Genomic DNA, 19,800 nt, shown 5'->3' with positions numbered 1-19,800 from the left:
AATTTCAGTGAATATGATGATCAGCTTTCCCTATGGGTGGTGATGTTTCCATCTTGCTGACAATTGAAGGACGATTTGTTAGTGTTAGGTCAAGAATTTGGACAACTCTATTTGTGTTGGTAGTCATTTGTGTGAGAGTTGACGTCTATGATACCAAGTAGTTGTTGATGAAGTTTTTTGTCTTTTTTGCCTGGAATTGTTGTGTTGTTTTGTCAATCTTATGTGTGGTAAGTTGAAATCTCCGCTAATGAAAGTAATTGTGTTGTTGTTATGTCTTTTCATGGAGATTTCTAATTGTTCAAGTGAGTGTCCCTTGTCTGAGGGTGGTCTGTAGTAAAATCCTATAGTGAGGTTGTGTGAGTTTGTCATGGAGATATTGATGAAGATGAGATTCGTTATCAGTGTCAAGTTCTTGTGTTTGTTACGAGCGGCATTTGTTTGTGACTGCAATTAGTGCCCCCCACCCCGTGACTTTGTCCCTTTTTATCTTGTTTGCGGTCCTTCCTATGTACTGTGTATTCTTGGATTGGGAAGTACTTATAAGAAATGTTGTGTTGTTTAGCCATGATTCTGTGCCTATGATGATGTCTGGTTTTAAAGAGTGTAATATTTGTTCGAGGTCTGGCTTTAGTTGGAGATTGATTGGAAGTTAATAGTGGCTATGCGGATTGGCTGGTTGAATTTGTTTTTCCTAGTGACATCTTTGTTGTGTTTAATGGGGGAGGAGGATGCTGTAGGAGGTCCTGGGCTGGTGGGGATGTCCTATATATTAAGGTCTGTATCTGTGTCTAGTTGTGAGAATCTATTTGATGTATTTATGTTAATGCTGTCGTCAAATAGTGTAGATTACACGCCAATATACGTTCATTTGTCACTTTAAATTGCTCGAACAAATATACATGAAGATCTATACTATCATTATATTTTGTTAATGTTGATAATTTTTTTACTTTTTCCCTTTCAATATAACGCAGTTGTCGATAAACAAAAAAACACAACTCCCAGTGACAGAACAAGGGAGGAAACTCGTGTTCAAAGCTATTAACTTTTATAATTTAACAATAATTTCATTAGATATAGTTCGTGAATGCAACCAAACAAAAAAACTTAATGAACGTTATAAGAAATTTCTTTTGCAATTATCTTTCTAACATTTGATTACCTTAATCGATCAGTGGCATGAATTACGTAAAATTGAAAAAAAAAACCACATACACAATCCAAAATCATCCTAAAGTCTGCCGCGGATAAATTAATGCAATAATAACAATATGTATTTCGAAGTAGATATTTTACATATACTCTAATGTTTAACGAACATAGATTAGTGAAGTAAAATGATCTTGCCATCTTATTAGTTCCCCTGGTGAAGGTTTTTCACATCAGTCACAACAAGGTTTTAAATGTTTGTGTGTACGTACTTTGGCTTTTTCGGACACACAAAAACATTGTTTGCTGGTTAAAAAGACGTCCTATTAACAGATACGGTCATAAAGGACTGCCTTCCATGTATGCTTTGTGTTGCGTGTATGAAGTGCGTTGTGTGTGTTGTGGGAGACTGCGGTATATTCATGTTGTATCTTTAACATTATACTGACAACGGGCGAACCAGTCGTCCCACTCCCTTAATGCTGAGCGCTAAGCAGAAGCAGACACTACCACTTGTATAGACTTTTGTTTTGTGTGGAAGTAGAAAGTAAGTAAGAAAGATAGAAAAAGAACCTAAATTTAGTCGCCTTTAACGATCATGTTAAAGGGACAGCAGGTAAAATTACGCCCTACCTGTAAGGCTGCCAAGAACATAATCCATTGACATACTCGTATTACATGCAACTAAAACCATGATACAGGTTTACTTTCTAACACGCACGGAATCGCATTATTACAGGAAACCTATGGAGACGGGGACAAGATTACACTTCAGAAACATTCTAAATTTGTTTGCCGTTTTCAAAATGCTTAAATTTTAAACCCCAAAAGTATATGAAGTTCCAAAGTTGAAACAAAACAAATATGCGAAATCCCATAAAACAATATTACACGGCAGCGATCTAAATTTTGCTTAATTTTTTGTCAAAGGTGTGATTTAAGTCAGATTAAACATTTAGCTAAATTACTGCAAAGGCTAATTTCTATATGGAAAAATATAAAACATGAAAAATATTACTCTTTTTTTCTATTTGATGTAACACCAATTTTCATTTGGACAATATATAATCGATGTCAATTACACCATCTCAGTGGATAATCAATATATTTAGTATGCCTCTCAATATATATGGTCTAAATTATAAAATTATGTATGTCATTTTATATAGCCATGCCAATAGGTCTTCTTTTGCTCGTCAGAATAAAAATACAAAACGAAAATTCCATAAGACTAGATTGTTTTTATTTTGACATTTGAACTTAGCATATTTATCAATAGTTTAATGTCATATAGTATAATAAACAAGTATGATATCGAAACAAAATTCCTTCCTAGGAATTAACACTCACACTTATACAAATATATTGCACATGCTTGTAAATGATAAATCTCTATCTTATAGCACCAATGATGCCACGCAAGGGACAATTCGTTTTACCATAGCAACCAAGTAACAGTAACCACAGCAACAGAGACGTCATTATATAGTAACCATAGCAACAGGTAGTATTTCACTATAGTTAACAATACAGGTACCACAACTTATCTGTGTGATGAATAAAAAGGAATATTTCACATTAGTGACACGATTTGAGGGGTTTGTTTTAGTATATGAAGAAAAGGGCTAATGTGGAAATATTTGCAGGAATAGAATCAGTTGTGTAAGTTTATACTTAAACCAGCAGAAATCAAACATCGGTCCTGAAGCGAAGAGATAAGCTTGTTCAATAAACAACGATCAGTTGATGAAATTTGCAATTGAAGGTCAAATCGTTCAAATACTAAATATTCTTTTATTTGTTCAAAAGACACATTCATACACTTTTGTAAAATATTCCTTCAACATTTGAGGACATAGCACTTCCAATGATTACGAATTAGACACATGGGGGAATGCAAAAAATATAGAGCCTTATTGGTACCTGGTCAATGTTAATAGTTTTTTTTGTACCAAAGAACAGTTTTTTTTGTACCAAAGATAAGCTCACAGGATATAGTTTCATATCTTGGCTCTGCATGACAACGACGAATACACATTGACAATGGCGGCAATAATAACAATGATAGTAATGATGATGGTGTACCTGTAGATGTGTGATGACAATGATAAATGCTGACGACTGTTTTGGTGATGAAAATGATGTTAAATATGAACACATAATTAAACGTTTTGTTCAGCCATTTCATATCAATGGAATCCTGATAAATAACGGCCATTTTACATAGTCCTTTTGGTCCAATACTCTCAAATACATGGTACATGCAGAATATCAGCTAAAGTTCATATATTCTGAATGTTTCGATTGCCTTTAACCACAAATCTGTCGTCACAAGGCTACAGTACTAGTGTCAGGGAGTTTAACCTTCAACAGCTAGTACACACAGTTCCACTAGTATGCCATTCATTTACTTACAATGTTATAAGAACAATAATTCAGATACAAAACTCCTTATAACGTCCGTAGTTTACCAATTATAGTCTATAAATGGTAGTAATCACAGTCATGTGGCTTTCATTTTTCGTGGCAGTGTCATTCAGTCTGTCCACTGCTAGACAGTTGATATATTAACAGGATTAAAACTCCTCCACTGTTATATTGTGTAGTAGAAAATTGTAGAATCTCACCAACTCCATCGTTAGGAATCCCTCTCCTGATGGTTGCTATTTAAGCAATTCCAAAGTTTCTAGGTAATTTTTACACACCTCAGACAAGGCTGAATCTATGACACTTTACTTCAGTAAGGCAGCAACATGTCTTAAACTTTAGAAGTTTGTTCAACTGAAGTTTCCTATCAACATAAGATAATATTTCCTTAACATGGACATCCACAAGACATCGTTATTTTAGTAAGAAAATAATATCCTTTGTCCGCACAGAAATAAATAGAAGACAGTGGTCAGAACACTAAGGAATTCACTCCTCTTTCACCCGTACTTGAGATAAAAATAGAAATCTATATAAAAACAGATAGTATCTTCATACTGTGGCCTCAGCACTTATTTCAATAGTGGAAAGTCTTAGTCTATGAACCTCCTGTTTTAGTCCATTGATCTCTTTCTGTCCCGTCTACAAAACAAAACAAAAATGGCTTCAGCACACAACACATAATGGATTATTAAACAAAAAGTAGGGTTAAAAGTGAATGATATTATGTAACTCATTTGAAAAGGTACTACATGTATATCTGTTACTTCCATGGGTCAAAAAATTCCTTGTTTTGGCTTTTAAATAATAGTCAATAGTAAAATACGATTGACAAATGAGGTACTATTTTGCAGATCAAATTATCGAGACCACTTTGATATTTGTGTAATTCCACCTCTGAGAAAATAATTGTTTATATGGTATCATCAATCACATTGTTATTACAGATTATGATATTGAATGAATAAGACATCGTAACAAGTCTTGAAAACTTTATTTTTGGATCATCACTGAAATTACCATATTCATTTACCCTCAAAACGATTCCTTAAATAGATCCTGAACTAACAAACTAGGATAGAACATGGCTCAATATAAGGATCAGTTGCCAATTGAAAAAAAGAAATACATGTACCTTGTTTTGACGAATTAACTCCATTTTTTCATTTTTTAACTTTTGAACTTCAGACTTTAGGAAGTCCAACTGCTGTCTTGTTGTATCACAGCCTACAAAAGAAACAAACAAAATGGTGATACAATACATTGTATTGACAACTGTAAAAATGGAAATTATTTAAATTCTTTCATTCTTTGGTTACTTCCTACTGATAAGGTAAAAGTCATTGAATGTTTTGGAACAAAGTAATCATTAAAAACAACATCCTTTTTACTGATATATTTTCAAATGCTTTAAGTTTAGCAAAAACACAATATGTAAGGAGCAGAAATATCAGAAGTCAAGCAAAATCATTAGAAAATATATCTATTGAAGTATTCCTTTCATGTGCATATCTTATTACACTTAAAGAACAAAGAAAAATCAATAGGTTAAGATATACATATATAGGTCATGAAATGTCATAGGTCATTGCAGTTTTCTAAACTTATCAATGCAATTCACCAAATTTCCACTGGTCAAAGCAGTCAATATTGATTGCCTTTTCATTTGCATATAACAATTTTGCATTTTGAAGCTCAAAAAATTGAATGAAAGAAAATCCTACCATGCTCACAGTCTGTAATAAATACACATCCATCGTCATGGAAACTGTTAGACAATGGAGGTTTTGTGTAGTTGTTGGGTGTCCCTGCAGACGACATACTCTCCTGGAAATACAAAAAGTTTGAAACCAAATAATGTATGGTAAAAGGATGAAAATAACCCATCTGTTTATTTTATTTATTTTCAATTACTATCTTAAATTACCAAAAATTAGAAATTACATAATGAAAAAGAATTCTTGACGATCAAAACTATCATAAATGACTCCCACATTTCTTTTGTGTTTAAGGTTTGAAAGTTAAATCAACACAACAACTTCCAAAAGTTGAGTCAAAGTCATCGTTTACAATCAAGACCTGCACATTTGGTAAGAATTTACCAGGTGCGGTGTTGTCCATTAATTTATATATAATAAAACTCTAGGCTAGTTGATTAAACCCAATTTTGCCAAAATCAAACAAAAATGCTGATGAAAGATGTTTTACAGAGCCAGTATTTTGTTTCTTGACACCTAATGCTAATTTAAAAAAATAATAAATGCAGTCTCTGCTAGACTTAAGAGACAACTCTTTAAATCTTCAATTGGATCACTTGAATTCAGTCTAAAAACTTTTGAAATTCTTTAAGTATCAAATTTGTCATTGGCCTTGACTCAACTGTGACACAACTAAAAGATGTCCTACCCGGACAAGTGCAATGTGGGTAGTCGGTGGCTCCCCCTGGTGACCTACCATGCCAGTGTCTGAGTCCTCTGGGTTACACGATTGTGGTGTTGTACTGAAATCCTCAATACTATTGAAGGAACTTTCTGAGTTTGAGGGTGACAGTTGGTAACTGATTCTGTGAAACAAAGAAATATATATTTAGATTCAAACTTATTATTGTGACATGTAACTGGTCAAAGACTGATGTGTAGCAATTGACTCTTGATTATTTCATGTAAGAATTTCCCAACAGGTTTTCATTCTGTTGATCGGAAAACCCATCAATAGGTCAGTGCTATAGTATGCTTCCGATTGCTAAATACTCAATACCATAAACATATGGTACCATAAACATAGTGTGGCTGTTCTACTACCATTATGCTTACTTTGACATAGAATATGTTATGCTGATACTATATGCTTACATTGATACAAATAAGTTCTGTGTTGACTATATTCCAACCTTGACATAGAATAAGTTCTGTGTAGACTATATTCCAACCTTGACATAGAATAAGTTCTGTGAGGACTGTATTCCAACCTTGACATAAAATAAGTTCTGTGTAGACTATATGCCAACCTTGACATAGAATAAGTTATGCGTATAGACTATATTCCAACCTTGACACAGAATAAGTTCTGTGTAGACTATATGCCTACCTTGACACAGAATAAGTTTTGTGTAGACTATATGCCTACATTGATACAAACTAAGTTCTGTGTAAACTATACGCCAACCTTGACATAGAATAAGTTCTGTGTAGACTATATGCCAACCTTGACACAAAATAAGTTCTGTATAGACTATATGCCAACCTTGACATAGAATAAGTTCTGTATAGACTATATGCCAACCTTGACATAGAATAAGTTCTGTATAGACTATATGCCTACATTGATACAAAATAAGTTCTGTATAGACTATATGCCAACCTTGACATAGAATAAGTTCTGTATAGACTATATGCCTACATTGATACAAAATAAGTTCTGTATAGACTATATGCCAACCTTGACATAGAATAAGTTCTGTATAGACTATATGCCAACCTTGACACAGAATAAGTTCTGTATAGACTATATGCCTACATTGATACAAAATAAGTTCTGTATAGACTATATGCCAACCTTGACATAGAATAAGTTCTGTATAGACTATATGCCAACCTTGACACAGAATAAGTTCTGTATAGACTATATGCCTACATTGATACAAACTAAGTTCTGTGTAAACTATACGCCAACCTTGACATAGAATAAGTTCTGTGTACACTATATGCCAACCTTGACATAGAATAAGTTCTGTATAGACTATATGCCTACATTGATACAAAATAAGTTCTGTGTAGACTATATTCCAAACTTGACACAAAATAAGTTTGGCGTAGATTATATGCCTACATTGATACAAACTAAGTTCTGTGTAGACTATATTCCAAACTTGACACAAAATAAGTTTGGTGTAGATTATATGCCTACATTGATACAAACTAAGTTCTGTGTAGACTATTTATATATATATTCCAAACTTGACAAAAAATAAGTTTGGTGTAGATTATATGTCAACTAGACATAAATTAAGTTCTGAGTAGACTATATGCCTATATTGATACAAACTAAGTTTGTGTAGACTATATTTCAAACTTGACACAAAAATAAGATTGGTGTAGACTATATGCCAACCTTGACATAAAATAACTTATTCTAAGACTATGCCTACTTTGATGCAGATATTCTTGGTGTACTGCTGGAACTGTGAAAGCAGTACTATTAATGTTGTGATGGCCTACCTTGGTGCTGACGCTGTACTACTGGGACTAGACTGAGGACTGGAGGGAGCACTACATGTTTTATAGGAGGACTGTGTACTTTGACTGTCTATTCTCTGTACCCTGTAACACAATCATATCGGTGAATGGCACTGCCAATACAGCTTGGTGGCTGTGTTATGTAAATATTTACATTTGTTATAAAATTTACATCTTTTCTTCCCCTCAATTTTCAATCCAATCATGAATATATTTTCATTTATACAATAGAAGATATTATATAAATGGTCTAATACTTACAACTTGTCTTTGTGCTTTCTGTCAATGGAAGAGGAGAACTGCCGACTAAGTTTCTTGTTTGGGGAGGGAGATTTTTTAGGCTGAAATGATGAAGTGTCAACTTATGATTTCATGAATAATTTGTGCAGTATTTAATTGATTTCAATCATTTATTTTTTTATTGCCTTTCTTTTATGTCCTTATGACTAGAGATGAAATATCCAAAGGGCACACATATGTGAAAGTCATACATGTACTACTAAAGGTGATAAATTCATGTAGCAGAAGATTATCACATCTACTGTTGAACTCTAAGGTATGCATATGCATATTTAGGTTACTCTCCTGAATGCCATGTATTACATTCCAAAAGTTCACTTAAAGTTCAGATGCCAAAGATCAAATTTGTTAAGGTCATATGTACCCCATATGGTCACAACATTTCAAGATCCTCTTTGAATTTGAATATACTTACACTAGATGGTTTATCGTCTTCGCCAACCGTTGGCAGGGAGGTTCCATTCCGTCGTGCTGACAACGGAAGGTTTGTGTCCGTCTGATTTCTTCCCTTTGTACTCAACACACGTTTGAACGACTCGATAAATGTTTTACTCTCAGTCTTACAGCTGAGGACAGGAAGTAACCCAAAGACTTCTATATGCTTCCTCTGAAGCTCCTGGTGTAGACCTTCAAGTAAAGCTGCTCTGGTACGCTCCTGACAACATACAAGTAACTGGTCACAAGTTGTTTCACAAACATTTTAGATCTTTTCTTATCTATTTACAGCCTAAAACTGTCATATTGGATGAAAGAATAGACTATTTAATATCTTCTTTTTTGATACAAAATTTATAAATGAAATAGTTGTATAAAGCAAAAAAAAAATTCTCGATTTTGACCTCATGCTGAGGCCCTTTTCATTTTATAGATATTCATAGTTCTATTCAAATTATATCTGATGAGAAACTTCTGCAGATAAAGAAGACTTCTTTTTTCAACATGGAGCCTTCATTTTCTATCAAAATTCTGTAATTACAATAACATTTAAAAGTTGCACACATCTTACCTCTAATTTGGCAAATTTTTCACCCTTGTAGCACGCCATTTCAGCATTGACGAGTTTTGTCAACAAGAAATCTCTGAACTTTGGTCCCTGAAAAACAAAAACAAAACTCATTTTTATTCATTTTCTTTTTTCTCTCTTGAACCAAGACTATAATTATGTATGTTTAATTTTTTTTTGTCCATTTTTTTGTATGGTCTACTGTGGAAAGACTGTTGATCAAACTGATTTCTACAACACTTTTTGCATTTTAACTACAACTAGTAAACAATATTCTTCTTAACTATTTTATGGCATAAATTGACATCGCAGATAATACTGTTGTATGTGTAAATACAGGAATGAAACAAGTGCAGATCACTTACCTTTTCAAACATACCATCCTTCGGCAACTTTGGTCCGAATTCTGGCACATCATCTCTGGCAGTTACACATACCTGAGAATTTAAAAAAAAAACATTTTAAGCATATTTTATTATTACAAAAGACATACAGGACATTTGTTTATATTCGATTATGGAAAGAAATTGTGTAAGTTAGTGATCAGCTTATGATGGCCATACAGCAAAGGACAGTTACAACCTTTCATTAAACATTTAGACAAATGAAAAAATTAAATGCTTTATTTGTCCATATCAGACACATGCAGGATTCGTGCAGCATAAAACATAAGCTTATTAATAGAAATTTATATCCCTTGTCAGTTGCATTATGAGGATGGGTAGGGTTATCTCCCTTGTAAGTAATAAGAATGAGTAAAGTTATATCTCTCTAAGCTAGTCAGCCATGGGGATTGGTAGAGTTATTTCCCTTGTCAGTCAAGGGGATGAGTAGAGTTATCTACCTTGTCAGTCATGGGGATGAGTAGAGTTATCTCCCTTGTCATTCATGGGGATGAGTAAAGTTATCTCCTTTCTCAGTCATGGGGATGAGTAGAGTTATCTCCCTTGTCCATTCATAGGGATGAGTACAGTTATCTCCTTTGTAAGTCATGGGGATGAATAGTTACCTCCCTTGTCAGTCATGGGGATGAGTACAATTATCTCCCTTGTCATTCATAGGGATGAGTACAGTTATATCCTTTGTCAGTCAGGGAGATGAGTAGAGTGATCTCCCTTGTCAGTCATGGGGATAGGTAGAGTTATCCCCATTGTCAGTCATGGGGATTAGTAAAGTTATCTCCCTTGTCATTCATGGGGATGAGTAGAGTTATCCCCATTGTCAGTTATGGGGATGAGTTACATACCTTATACCGTGTATGTTTTGTCTCAGGGTCAATAACTGGCTGTATCACAATATATGAATGTAGAAAATGTGAGGCTATTATATTTGGCACGAATGGTGTATTTTCCTCTTGGAAAATGATAGCGACGATGTCGTTTCCGATGTGTCGTTTACGCTGAAGCTGTTGTGGATCTGCCTCAGTGTAGGGAAGAAGTGTGGAGACGTGGAACATAATCTCCTTATCTTGTAATTGATTGTAGACTGACGTCTCTCCTGTCTGACCATGGTGTGTGTCCAGTCCGCCACGGAAGCTGCAGAAGGAAAATAACACTTTCTAATAACGCATACCCCATATTCATCAGGCAAATGAAGTAAAGTTAGTCAGATTACTCATCAGCAAATATTGCAGGATAAAACAATCAAGAATTTGGTGTCAGTACGATAATAGATTTTTTTTCCAAAAATAGAGTCCTTAGTATGAATGTTAATTGTGTACCAATATGGATACCTTGATTTTTTGCTTCAAAGTTTTGCTTGGTTGGAGTATGATTTCTATTTTTGTTCCTTGAATATTCGAACAATGCAAGTCTGTTATACATGACCTTAGTAAACAGTTCTACAGCTTCAATCAATAGAGATTTATTTTATAAAAGTTACATTTATTTCTTGTACATGTATCGCTAATAGTAAAGAAAAATAATGATATGGAGAGTAATCTCCCTTTAAACAGTTCTCACCCTTTAAAGTCTTTAAGCTGTACTCTTTCCCCAATCACACTTAGGAAATCCTCCATTGCTTGGCCATGAGAAACATTACCGAACAAAGCTTCTTCTGTCGTCTGAAAACAATAAAACAAAATTCAAAATAAGTAATCCTACACATGTAGCCGCAGTGGAATTCTTCTTCTAAAAATCAATAGGTCTGATTAGATGTTCAGGTCCATTTGTATGCCAACCTATCTCACACAGAGGTCCTTACACTCAAAATTGATTTCATTTTACCAAAGAAATTTCTAGAATTTATCTTTATGTGGTCATTTTAAGTTTTTATTGAAGGATGATGTTCATGCATCATTATTACCTGTAACCTATTTTGTAATGTACAATAAACGTTTTATGCTTAACCAGTGAATCAACTATTAGTTATAATGGTTAACTGCCGACATGACTCTACCTATTGCTAAATTTGGTCTACAAACATCACCAGAATATTTCTCAGTATGCACAGGCTAACTTTGCTACGCCAATAAAACGCTCAATTTACCTGACCAAACTTTTGGTAAATGATGCCGAACTTGTAGGCGTTGGTAAGGTGATGTTCGTCATATTGCACTATCATCTCGGAGCCTTTTGTCGTGAGTACAGGATGGAACCGGTCTACGGAGATCTCCTCACATACACACTGAAAAGTACAAAGGTAAAATACATAGAACATTCTATATCACATATATATATGTTCATTTAGCACCTTGTCTATATCATAGCAGAAAATGTTTTCAAATGCAGATTTATCATTTAACAAAATATCACAAAATATTATTCTACTGCATCAATTGTTGGTCCAGGTGAAAATGCTTCTAAGTTTATTGTGGAAAGAATAAAAGAACATTAATTCTGTAGTTATACATTTGATGATTTAAGAAAGAGTTATCTACCTTGGCTACTTTGATTGGGTTCGGTATGGAATCTAGCTGTTCCATTGGTATAAGTTTATGTTGTGTAGAGCACCGCGTTCTGAAAATGTGAAAGATATATTTAAGCTTTCATTACATGTATACATAGTTTATATGGCAAAGAAAGGGAAAAAAGAATGCATGTGATATTACATTTTGAATTACACAGATGTTTATATTTTTGTCTGGGTAATCCTCATGATTAGCTAAGTGTTTATATATCAGGAGATTTATTGTCCAAGTAATTATAGTCTCAAAGACAATATGTGTACATGTAGCCTGAAAGACTGGTCTAGTTTTGAGGCCAGTGCCAAGATTACATAAGCATTATCCAAAACTGATTTAACTCTGATGATTATACTCTAGTATAGCTATACTCTAGTATAGCTTGACTATCTATAAGAATACCATGAGTTTAACCTGATGGAAATAAACAAATTGAATTTGAAAATGATTACCTGAGTTATATAATTACCTGTGTATAACCTTTATCATTTGTAAGATTACCTGAGTTTTACCTATGTGATTACCTGAGTTGGATGATTACCTTTGTTAATTAACCTAGCTATATTATTTGTAAGATAACCTAAAATTTACCTGTGAGATTACCAGAGCTAAATAATTACCTGTGTACAACATTTTATCACATATAAGATTACCTGTGATTTACCTGTTAGTTTACTAGAGGTAGAATATTACCTATAAGTATAATCATGATTTTCTAGTAGATTACCAAAGCTTTACCTGTGTGATTACCTGAGTTAGATATAATTACCTGAGAATAGCCCGCACATGCTCCTGGTCAGAGATATATTCCTCCTTCATAGATAATATCATGGGTCCTAGATTGTCGTCTTCTGTGTAGTAATTAAAATGCTCCTGGGGATAGAAATAATATTTATCCATGTATATAAGTTAGAAGTTCCCCACCTCCAGTTAAAATTGGGACATATATATGATGCATTATAAGGAGGGTAGGTATATGTGAAACAAGATTAATAATTTTGTAGAGTCACAAAAGGTATTAGCTTAACATTAATATTACCCTTGTCACATTCTGAACAATTTAATTAAAATAAATTAAGCATTACTATAACGTGGGGCTTATTATGTTTCCAGCCGTCATCCTAATTACCACACATTAGTTGATTATCACTGCGCCTGACGGCAAAACAGCGAAAAAAACCCTTCACTATTACCATATATAACACAGGGAAATTTGTGTTTGTTTCGTATTCTAAAATCATTTTAGGCATCAATTTTCTTATGCCATTGTACTGCAAGAAACTTTAATTTCTTGTTTCAGAAAGGTAATGGCCCTTTAAGGTTAGCTAATAATATGTCCACATTTCACGGCCAGGGAAGTAAATAGAAAGCTAATTGATTGTATCATTTCATTACCTTGCCAAGGAAATATTGTCTGTAACAGTGGGCAGTCTCATCAAATTCTATTCTACAGTCACTAGCACAATTATTTATTCCGTTTTCGTAGCTCCGCCTTTTGTCACATGATTGACAGTTTTGATCAGCGCCCTCTATCCAATATCCTCCACTAGAAGGGGGAAGAACCATGGGGTATGGACCAGGTCTTTTCAACACCTGTGGAAATAACGGATGTATGAGGATTGATACAAATTCAATTTAATCATAGAGAGACAAAACATGCACTTATTGATGTCTAATTAATGTCATACAGAACAAAGTCTATACTACACAAAATTTCTTTTAAAGATCTTATTCATATAATTAAATAATATTATTATTTAAATAATATTATTATTTAAATAATATTATTATTTAAATAATATTATTATTTAAATAATATCATTATTTAAATAATATTTATTTTCAGAAGCTTGGAAATTATAACTGAAGTTAAGTGTTTTTCATACAGTAAAACACGTTTATAACGAACACGCTTACAACAAATTCATGGTTATAACGTAACAGTACTTTTTATTCCCTGTTTAAGTTCCAATGATATATCTGCATAATCTGAGTTAAATATCTGTATAACAAACTTTGCTTGTAACAAAGTGATTTTGTTGGTCCCCAGAGGTTCGTTATAATCGTGTTTTATTGTACAATCTTTAATCATTTCTCACCTCCTCGACTGTATCAACCACCTTTTTCTGTTCCGACGGCGTAACACTGGGTGAAATCTGTAATATATAAATCAAAACAGTTTTCACATTTTTATTCTTTAATTTTCTCCAATGGAGATTGTGAAATCATATATATGATTTCAATCCATTAATTATTCCATATGTTAAAAGATCAACATAATGAATGATAAAAATTAGTATTTTTATATTTCAATAATATTAAAATGTCAGTTTCATAATTATGTAACAATTCTGTTCAATATGGTTCTCCCCAGACAAGTTAGTTGTGGAAATGTTTTATGTATTATGTACATCACAACCATTTTTAGCAATTAAAACAAAAACAGAAATAAGAGATCTCAGAGGGATCTTGGCGCCCACCAAGGAATGTTCTATATCTGACAACTGAAAAAGGAATCTTTTCTCTGCTTTTCAAACTTTTTTTCCCAATTTATATATGAAATTTAAGACTGCATGATCGCATCATTCCTTTTTGAGAAACAGCGTTGAAATCAAAGATGGCAGCCAGTTGGTTATCTTGTTGACCGATCAGTCCCAAAATGCAATATGCACAACTAGGGTCCTAGGGGAACCTACATAAGAAATTTTACAAAGGTCCCTTCAGTACTTTCTGAGAAATAGTGGTAACAAACTTTAACTATCAAAATTCAAGATGGCGGCTTGGCGGCCATCTTTGTGACCGATTGGTCCCAAAATGCAATATGCACAATTTGGGCCCTAGGAGAACCTACATATGAAATTTGAGAAAGATTCCTTTAGTGAGATTCCTTTTCTGAGAAATAGTGGTAACAAGAATTGTTAATGATTGGACAGACGGACGGACGATGATGGACCACGGACGAAAGACGATTTGAATAGCCAATCATCTGATGATGGTGGGCTAAAAAATGCTAGTCACAAAATCACTATATTACTTAATTAAGGTATTTCAGAATATGTATGTTTTGAGAAAATTATTAATGTTATTCTTTAATTGAGTCATAAATGGGGAAAATATTAAATACCTTTTAATTACTGCGAAATATTGCATTTTATTAACACAATTGTTGAGATGACATGCATATTTTAAATGATCCTTGACTTTCCTTTATTTTCAGATTAACTTTAATAGATTCACCACTGAAATTTCACAATGCACTTGTCTAGTCTTTGATTCAGAAGATTCTAAAAGTGTCGTACAGGGTGAATAGGGTAAGACATTGAAGTGATGTGTAGGTAGAGGACATTTTATATTCATGAAAAAGTCCTAGAGTTTGAAGCGCAACAACACTTGAGGATCAAGTGTGAGAGACATCATTGCTAGAAACAACCTTGGATTGATATAGACTTGTCAAGTTTGTAGTCAACCACAAGGTTGACACACAATCACACAAAAGTCTTATGACATGTGCCTGATAGGTCCAAGAGATTATGAAACCAATCAAATATACATACCATATTCGACCCAATAAATTCCCTTTCCCCATTTTTTAGTCTCAATTTTATTTATCTTAAACTAAATTCAGGCTGAAAATATGAAAAGTGTGGACTTTTGTTGATTTCTTTTGCAAAATAATTTATTGCTTACTTAGTGCAAGTTTTTTATGAAAGACTAGTCCAAATGTGGTTCTATTAAGCGCCCCGTATTTATTACAATTTTTCAAGCCCCCTGAGTGCTAATAGGGTCAAATACGATATATATGTAATACACAATTTGTTTATAACTATCCTAGATTTATCCTAGATTAAGTAACATTTAAGGAAGAGCAATGTGAATACAGTCTTCATAATAGCCTATCATTTGTTCCTACTTTCTTTTGACTATACGGGTCAGCATGTATATATCAGTAAAAAAAATTTAAAACAAAAGGTCAATTTTTCAGCTGACCTAAATGATTTAAATGTTATCTAGTACAAAAATAAAACAAAATATTACATAATTATTCAGATCACAGTTCTTCTCTCTACATTTGGAGAAGTTGAATCATGAATTTGTCATCAAATGAAATGGATTCAACCCCTGAGGTCTATAGATGAAATTGGAGGTACATTTTACCTGTACACTAAAGTACATATTATGTAGTGATATATCTATAGTCGTGATTTTATACATGTAACATAAGTATGTGATGAGTATGACAAATTGGTCTATAAAAACAAAGCATGTCGTAATCTGTTTCCCACAGAAGTTTTCTATCATTATTAGATGTCAAACATATACATTAACAATTTGTAACTCAACAAATAAATGACTAAAAGTGGGGGAAATACATATAAAAGACAGTTCTTTTCTCGGACATGATCATTATTCAAAATTGAGGACATCAATTATTCATTCTAGTCAGGTTAATATGCCAGTATAAAAAGCCAGAGAAAGAGAAAAAGCCAGAGTACCAGGAGGGAAACCTGAACCAACATACACGAATTAATTGGCATTGCTTTGTCTTTTTTATAAGTTTGGTGATGACTTTGCAATATTGAATTTTGGTAAGCGTCGTTGAAGAGCACAAAATAAACTGCTATATATACTTAAGAGTTTTGTTCTTCATTCAAATCATATCATTGATTTTATTTCATGATTATTTTGTGATCCAAAATTATTTGCACCAACCTTAAACTGTGGTGAAAATATTCCTTTGAAGAGCATGGCAACATCAATAACCCTTATATATACATATATTCTTAAAGACTTCTGCCCTTCATATAAAATATTTATAATTGATATTATTACTTCATGTTAAAATATTGCAAACATGCACACATATCATGGTCATGCAATATTGCATGGTTACCACAGGTTACCACAGGTTACCACAGGTTACCACAAGATACCACATGCTTTATATCATGCCTTTTGTCGAACTATCAAATGCCACCAGTACAAACATTGTTCAGTAAAATTTATTTGGTACATATAATTTCAATTTACATGCGTCATTATCCGGTTTAAATGCTTAAGTAATGTGTTTAATTCAATCAACATTTTTGTAAAACGCACAAGTCACTGGTTTCATTTTCTTAGGTTCAAAAAGCAGCTAGTTTATAATATTAATTTATGCAAGCTTAAATCTTGCAAAAAAACACTTCTAATCGATATAGTATAACAGTACATATTTGTTTCAGTGCATGGAGTCTGCTGGTATTGAAATGATTGAAAGATCAATATCCAATATGCTACTCCAACACCTATTTTGTGTAATCAATAGAAATATGTAATATTAAAGTAAAAAAAAAAGCAAATTAAAATATCTCTAAGACATAAATACCCCTGCCTTCATATAAAAAAATTATATATTGAACTTACGTTATGACATGTAAAATGAGAATTATTATCTCAATTATCCACTATATTATCTATTACTATACAGCTATGATTATGTTATTATACCATTTCATATTATATATGACAATAATAATAAAATTCTTAATTCAACTGATCAAGAGAGAGGAGGGAGATAAGAGCTTTTACTAAATTGTATACATCTGTACAGTCTGTTAGTACAAGTGATTGAATGTAAAGGGAGACAACTGGAATATAAGGGGAGATAATTTATATATTAATTAGGATACATATTTCTAAGGACAACTACAGTCTATGGTAAAATTTTACAAGGGAAGATAAATTGTGTAAAAGAGGAGATAATTATAACTCATTTGTTCATTAGAATACATACTTCCAAGGACAACTACAGTCTATGGTAATTTTTTACAAGGGGAGATCAATTGTGGATAAGAGGAGATAACTCATTTGTTCAGTAGAATACATGTTTCTAAGGACAACTACATGAGTATAAGGGGAGATAAATTGTGGATAAGAGGAGATAACTCATTTCTTCATTAGAATACATGTTTCTAAGGACAACTACATGAGTATAAGGGGAGATAAATTGTGGATAAGAGGAGATAACTCATTTGTTCATTAGAACACATGTTTCTAAGGACAACTACATGAATATAAGGGAGATAAATTGGTTATAAGAGGAGTTAACTTATTTGATCACCAAATATATATTTCTATATCTATAGTTTATATTAGTATAACCTATATATATTTCTGTCACTATTTTGTTAAATCTAATGGCTATGGCCACAATACAAATGACACAGCTAGACAAAAGCAAAACTAAAGCACACAAGTATTGTCAGGATTAGGAGGAAAACACCACTGCTCTTCCTCGAAAAATTCTGTCTTATTCAGAATACACCATTATCTGCTCTTGTGATTAGCTAAGTTTTAATCTATTTCAATAGATATATACATCAGCATCATTCTGCATGACAAAATCATTATTGTTATATATTTTTTTAAATGTTATATTATGAGAATTTAAAATTTATCGTATGTTTCTCACAAAGAGCAGATAACAATATGGAAAAGACTAGGCCTTAACAGAATAATCTGTACATATTGTAATAATATATATATAAAAATATGAAAAATTATGAGAAAAAAAATCATGCTTTTGAATAATGGAGTGACTATTCTGAACACCTCTACTTATTTTAAGAAATGAAAAAAACCTCATTTGCATGTCATTTCTTCACATCAAAATTTCAAAAATCACCAAAAATGATTTTAAAAATATTGAGAATTAAAGCTAAAATCATTCATGAAGCCTACAGTGCCAGTAACCTATTTTCCTCCAATATGATCCTGACAAGTTGACAGATCTAGCAGTGACTTTGCTACATAGACAGCCGTGACCTATATAGCCAGCCATGACCTATATAGATAGCGGTGACCTACATAAGTAGGTTAGTGTAAGCAAACCTTAGGTGTAGTAGGCATGGCACATCGCTGATCCTCATAGCGACGACTTTGGTATTTGAGTAGCAACTCGAAAAAATCTGGTCCCTAGAGCAAAAATATAGAAGCAGGTCGTGTAGGTGGTGGCGATCAGGCTTCTGAGTGATGAATGAATATATATATTTTTAGCCAGCTATAGCTATCAAAAGTCTGGTAAGGTCAACTGTGCATCAAAAAGTAGGAGTCATTTCATTGAATGTACCAGGTTACTGGTAAAACAAATATAAAACGTCTGGCTAATTTATACTTTATATTGCTGTTAAAATTGATGGCCTTGAAGGAAATGCATTAGGTCTATAGCTTAAAGGTCATAGACTAAAACCAGAATGCAAATCTTCTATTCCATCTTTGTATATTACAGAGTTAGCTCCCTTGCAAGTAGGTATCAATTATTACGTCATTATTTTGTGAGCGCAATTCAAATAGTTTTCTAAAAAAAAAGTATGACATTACGCTTGCAAACACATGACATCACAATCAATAACCTATCCACAGGGGCAGATAACTCTGTAATATGAAAATACAGAATAGTAAAAACATTAATCCTATTGGTGGGTGGTTAATGTGGCTTGAAATCCAAAGAAAAAAAAACCATGTGGTAGACTATCTGTGACATGTTTGATCAGGGCATCATATTGTGGCTGTCTTGATAAAAGAGAAGTGTATTGCCATATAGCACCATATCTGATGATCAATTTTAGCCAATACTACATATAATCAATTCATTCATCTTCATCAAGTTATCAATTATTCCTATCTAACTGTTGTATATGATTATGTATATGTGATATATGTTAATTCCTGTGACATTTGAAAGCAGTGAAGGAAACATTTAAGTTCATGATTTTCCATACATCTACAAGACTACCATTTATGAT

The 19,800-nt window shown here is 33.0% G+C and overlaps 1 protein-coding gene across 11 annotated transcripts in view; it reads right to left on the bottom strand.

Annotated features, from left to right (window-relative positions):
- Positions 1-2,370: 2,370 nt before the first annotated feature.
- The window catches only part of LOC138318604 (rap1 GTPase-activating protein 1-like), a 151,840-nt gene continuing 134,410 nt past the window's right edge, over positions 2,371-19,800 (bottom strand). For 9 of the 11 annotated variants that reach the window (XM_069261110.1, XM_069261137.1, XM_069261198.1 and 6 more), the window contains 17 exons: positions 18,887-18,970; positions 14,116-14,172; positions 13,412-13,609; positions 12,786-12,889; positions 11,993-12,071; positions 11,602-11,739; positions 11,076-11,176; positions 10,361-10,649; positions 9,480-9,551; positions 9,118-9,204; positions 8,527-8,766; positions 8,073-8,152; positions 7,794-7,895; positions 5,983-6,139; positions 5,301-5,403; positions 4,712-4,803; positions 2,371-4,218 (listed from right to left, as the gene is read on the bottom strand). In XM_069261110.1, coding sequence (XP_069117211.1) covers positions 4,129-4,218; positions 4,712-4,803; positions 5,301-5,403; positions 5,983-6,139; positions 7,794-7,895; positions 8,073-8,152; positions 8,527-8,766; positions 9,118-9,204; positions 9,480-9,551; positions 10,361-10,649; positions 11,076-11,176; positions 11,602-11,739; positions 11,993-12,071; positions 12,786-12,889; positions 13,412-13,609; positions 14,116-14,172; positions 18,887-18,970 — 2,073 coding nt within the window. In that variant the 3' untranslated portion in view covers positions 2,371-4,128. The remainder of the gene's footprint in view (positions 4,219-4,711; positions 4,804-5,300; positions 5,404-5,982; positions 6,140-7,793; positions 7,896-8,072; positions 8,153-8,526; positions 8,767-9,117; positions 9,205-9,479; positions 9,552-10,360; positions 10,650-11,075; positions 11,177-11,601; positions 11,740-11,992; positions 12,072-12,785; positions 12,890-13,411; positions 13,610-14,115; positions 14,173-18,886; positions 18,971-19,800) is intronic. The other 2 variants (XM_069261118.1, XM_069261128.1) reach the window with 2 other exon arrangements.

The sequence above is a fragment of the Argopecten irradians genome, chromosome 1 (assembly GCF_041381155.1).
Source record: "Argopecten irradians isolate NY chromosome 1, Ai_NY, whole genome shotgun sequence".
NCBI classification, from domain to species: Eukaryota; Metazoa; Mollusca; class Bivalvia; order Pectinida; family Pectinidae; genus Argopecten; species Argopecten irradians.
The sequence above is the reverse complement of the archived record's forward strand: the minus strand, read 5'-3'. Positions and strand labels throughout refer to the sequence as shown.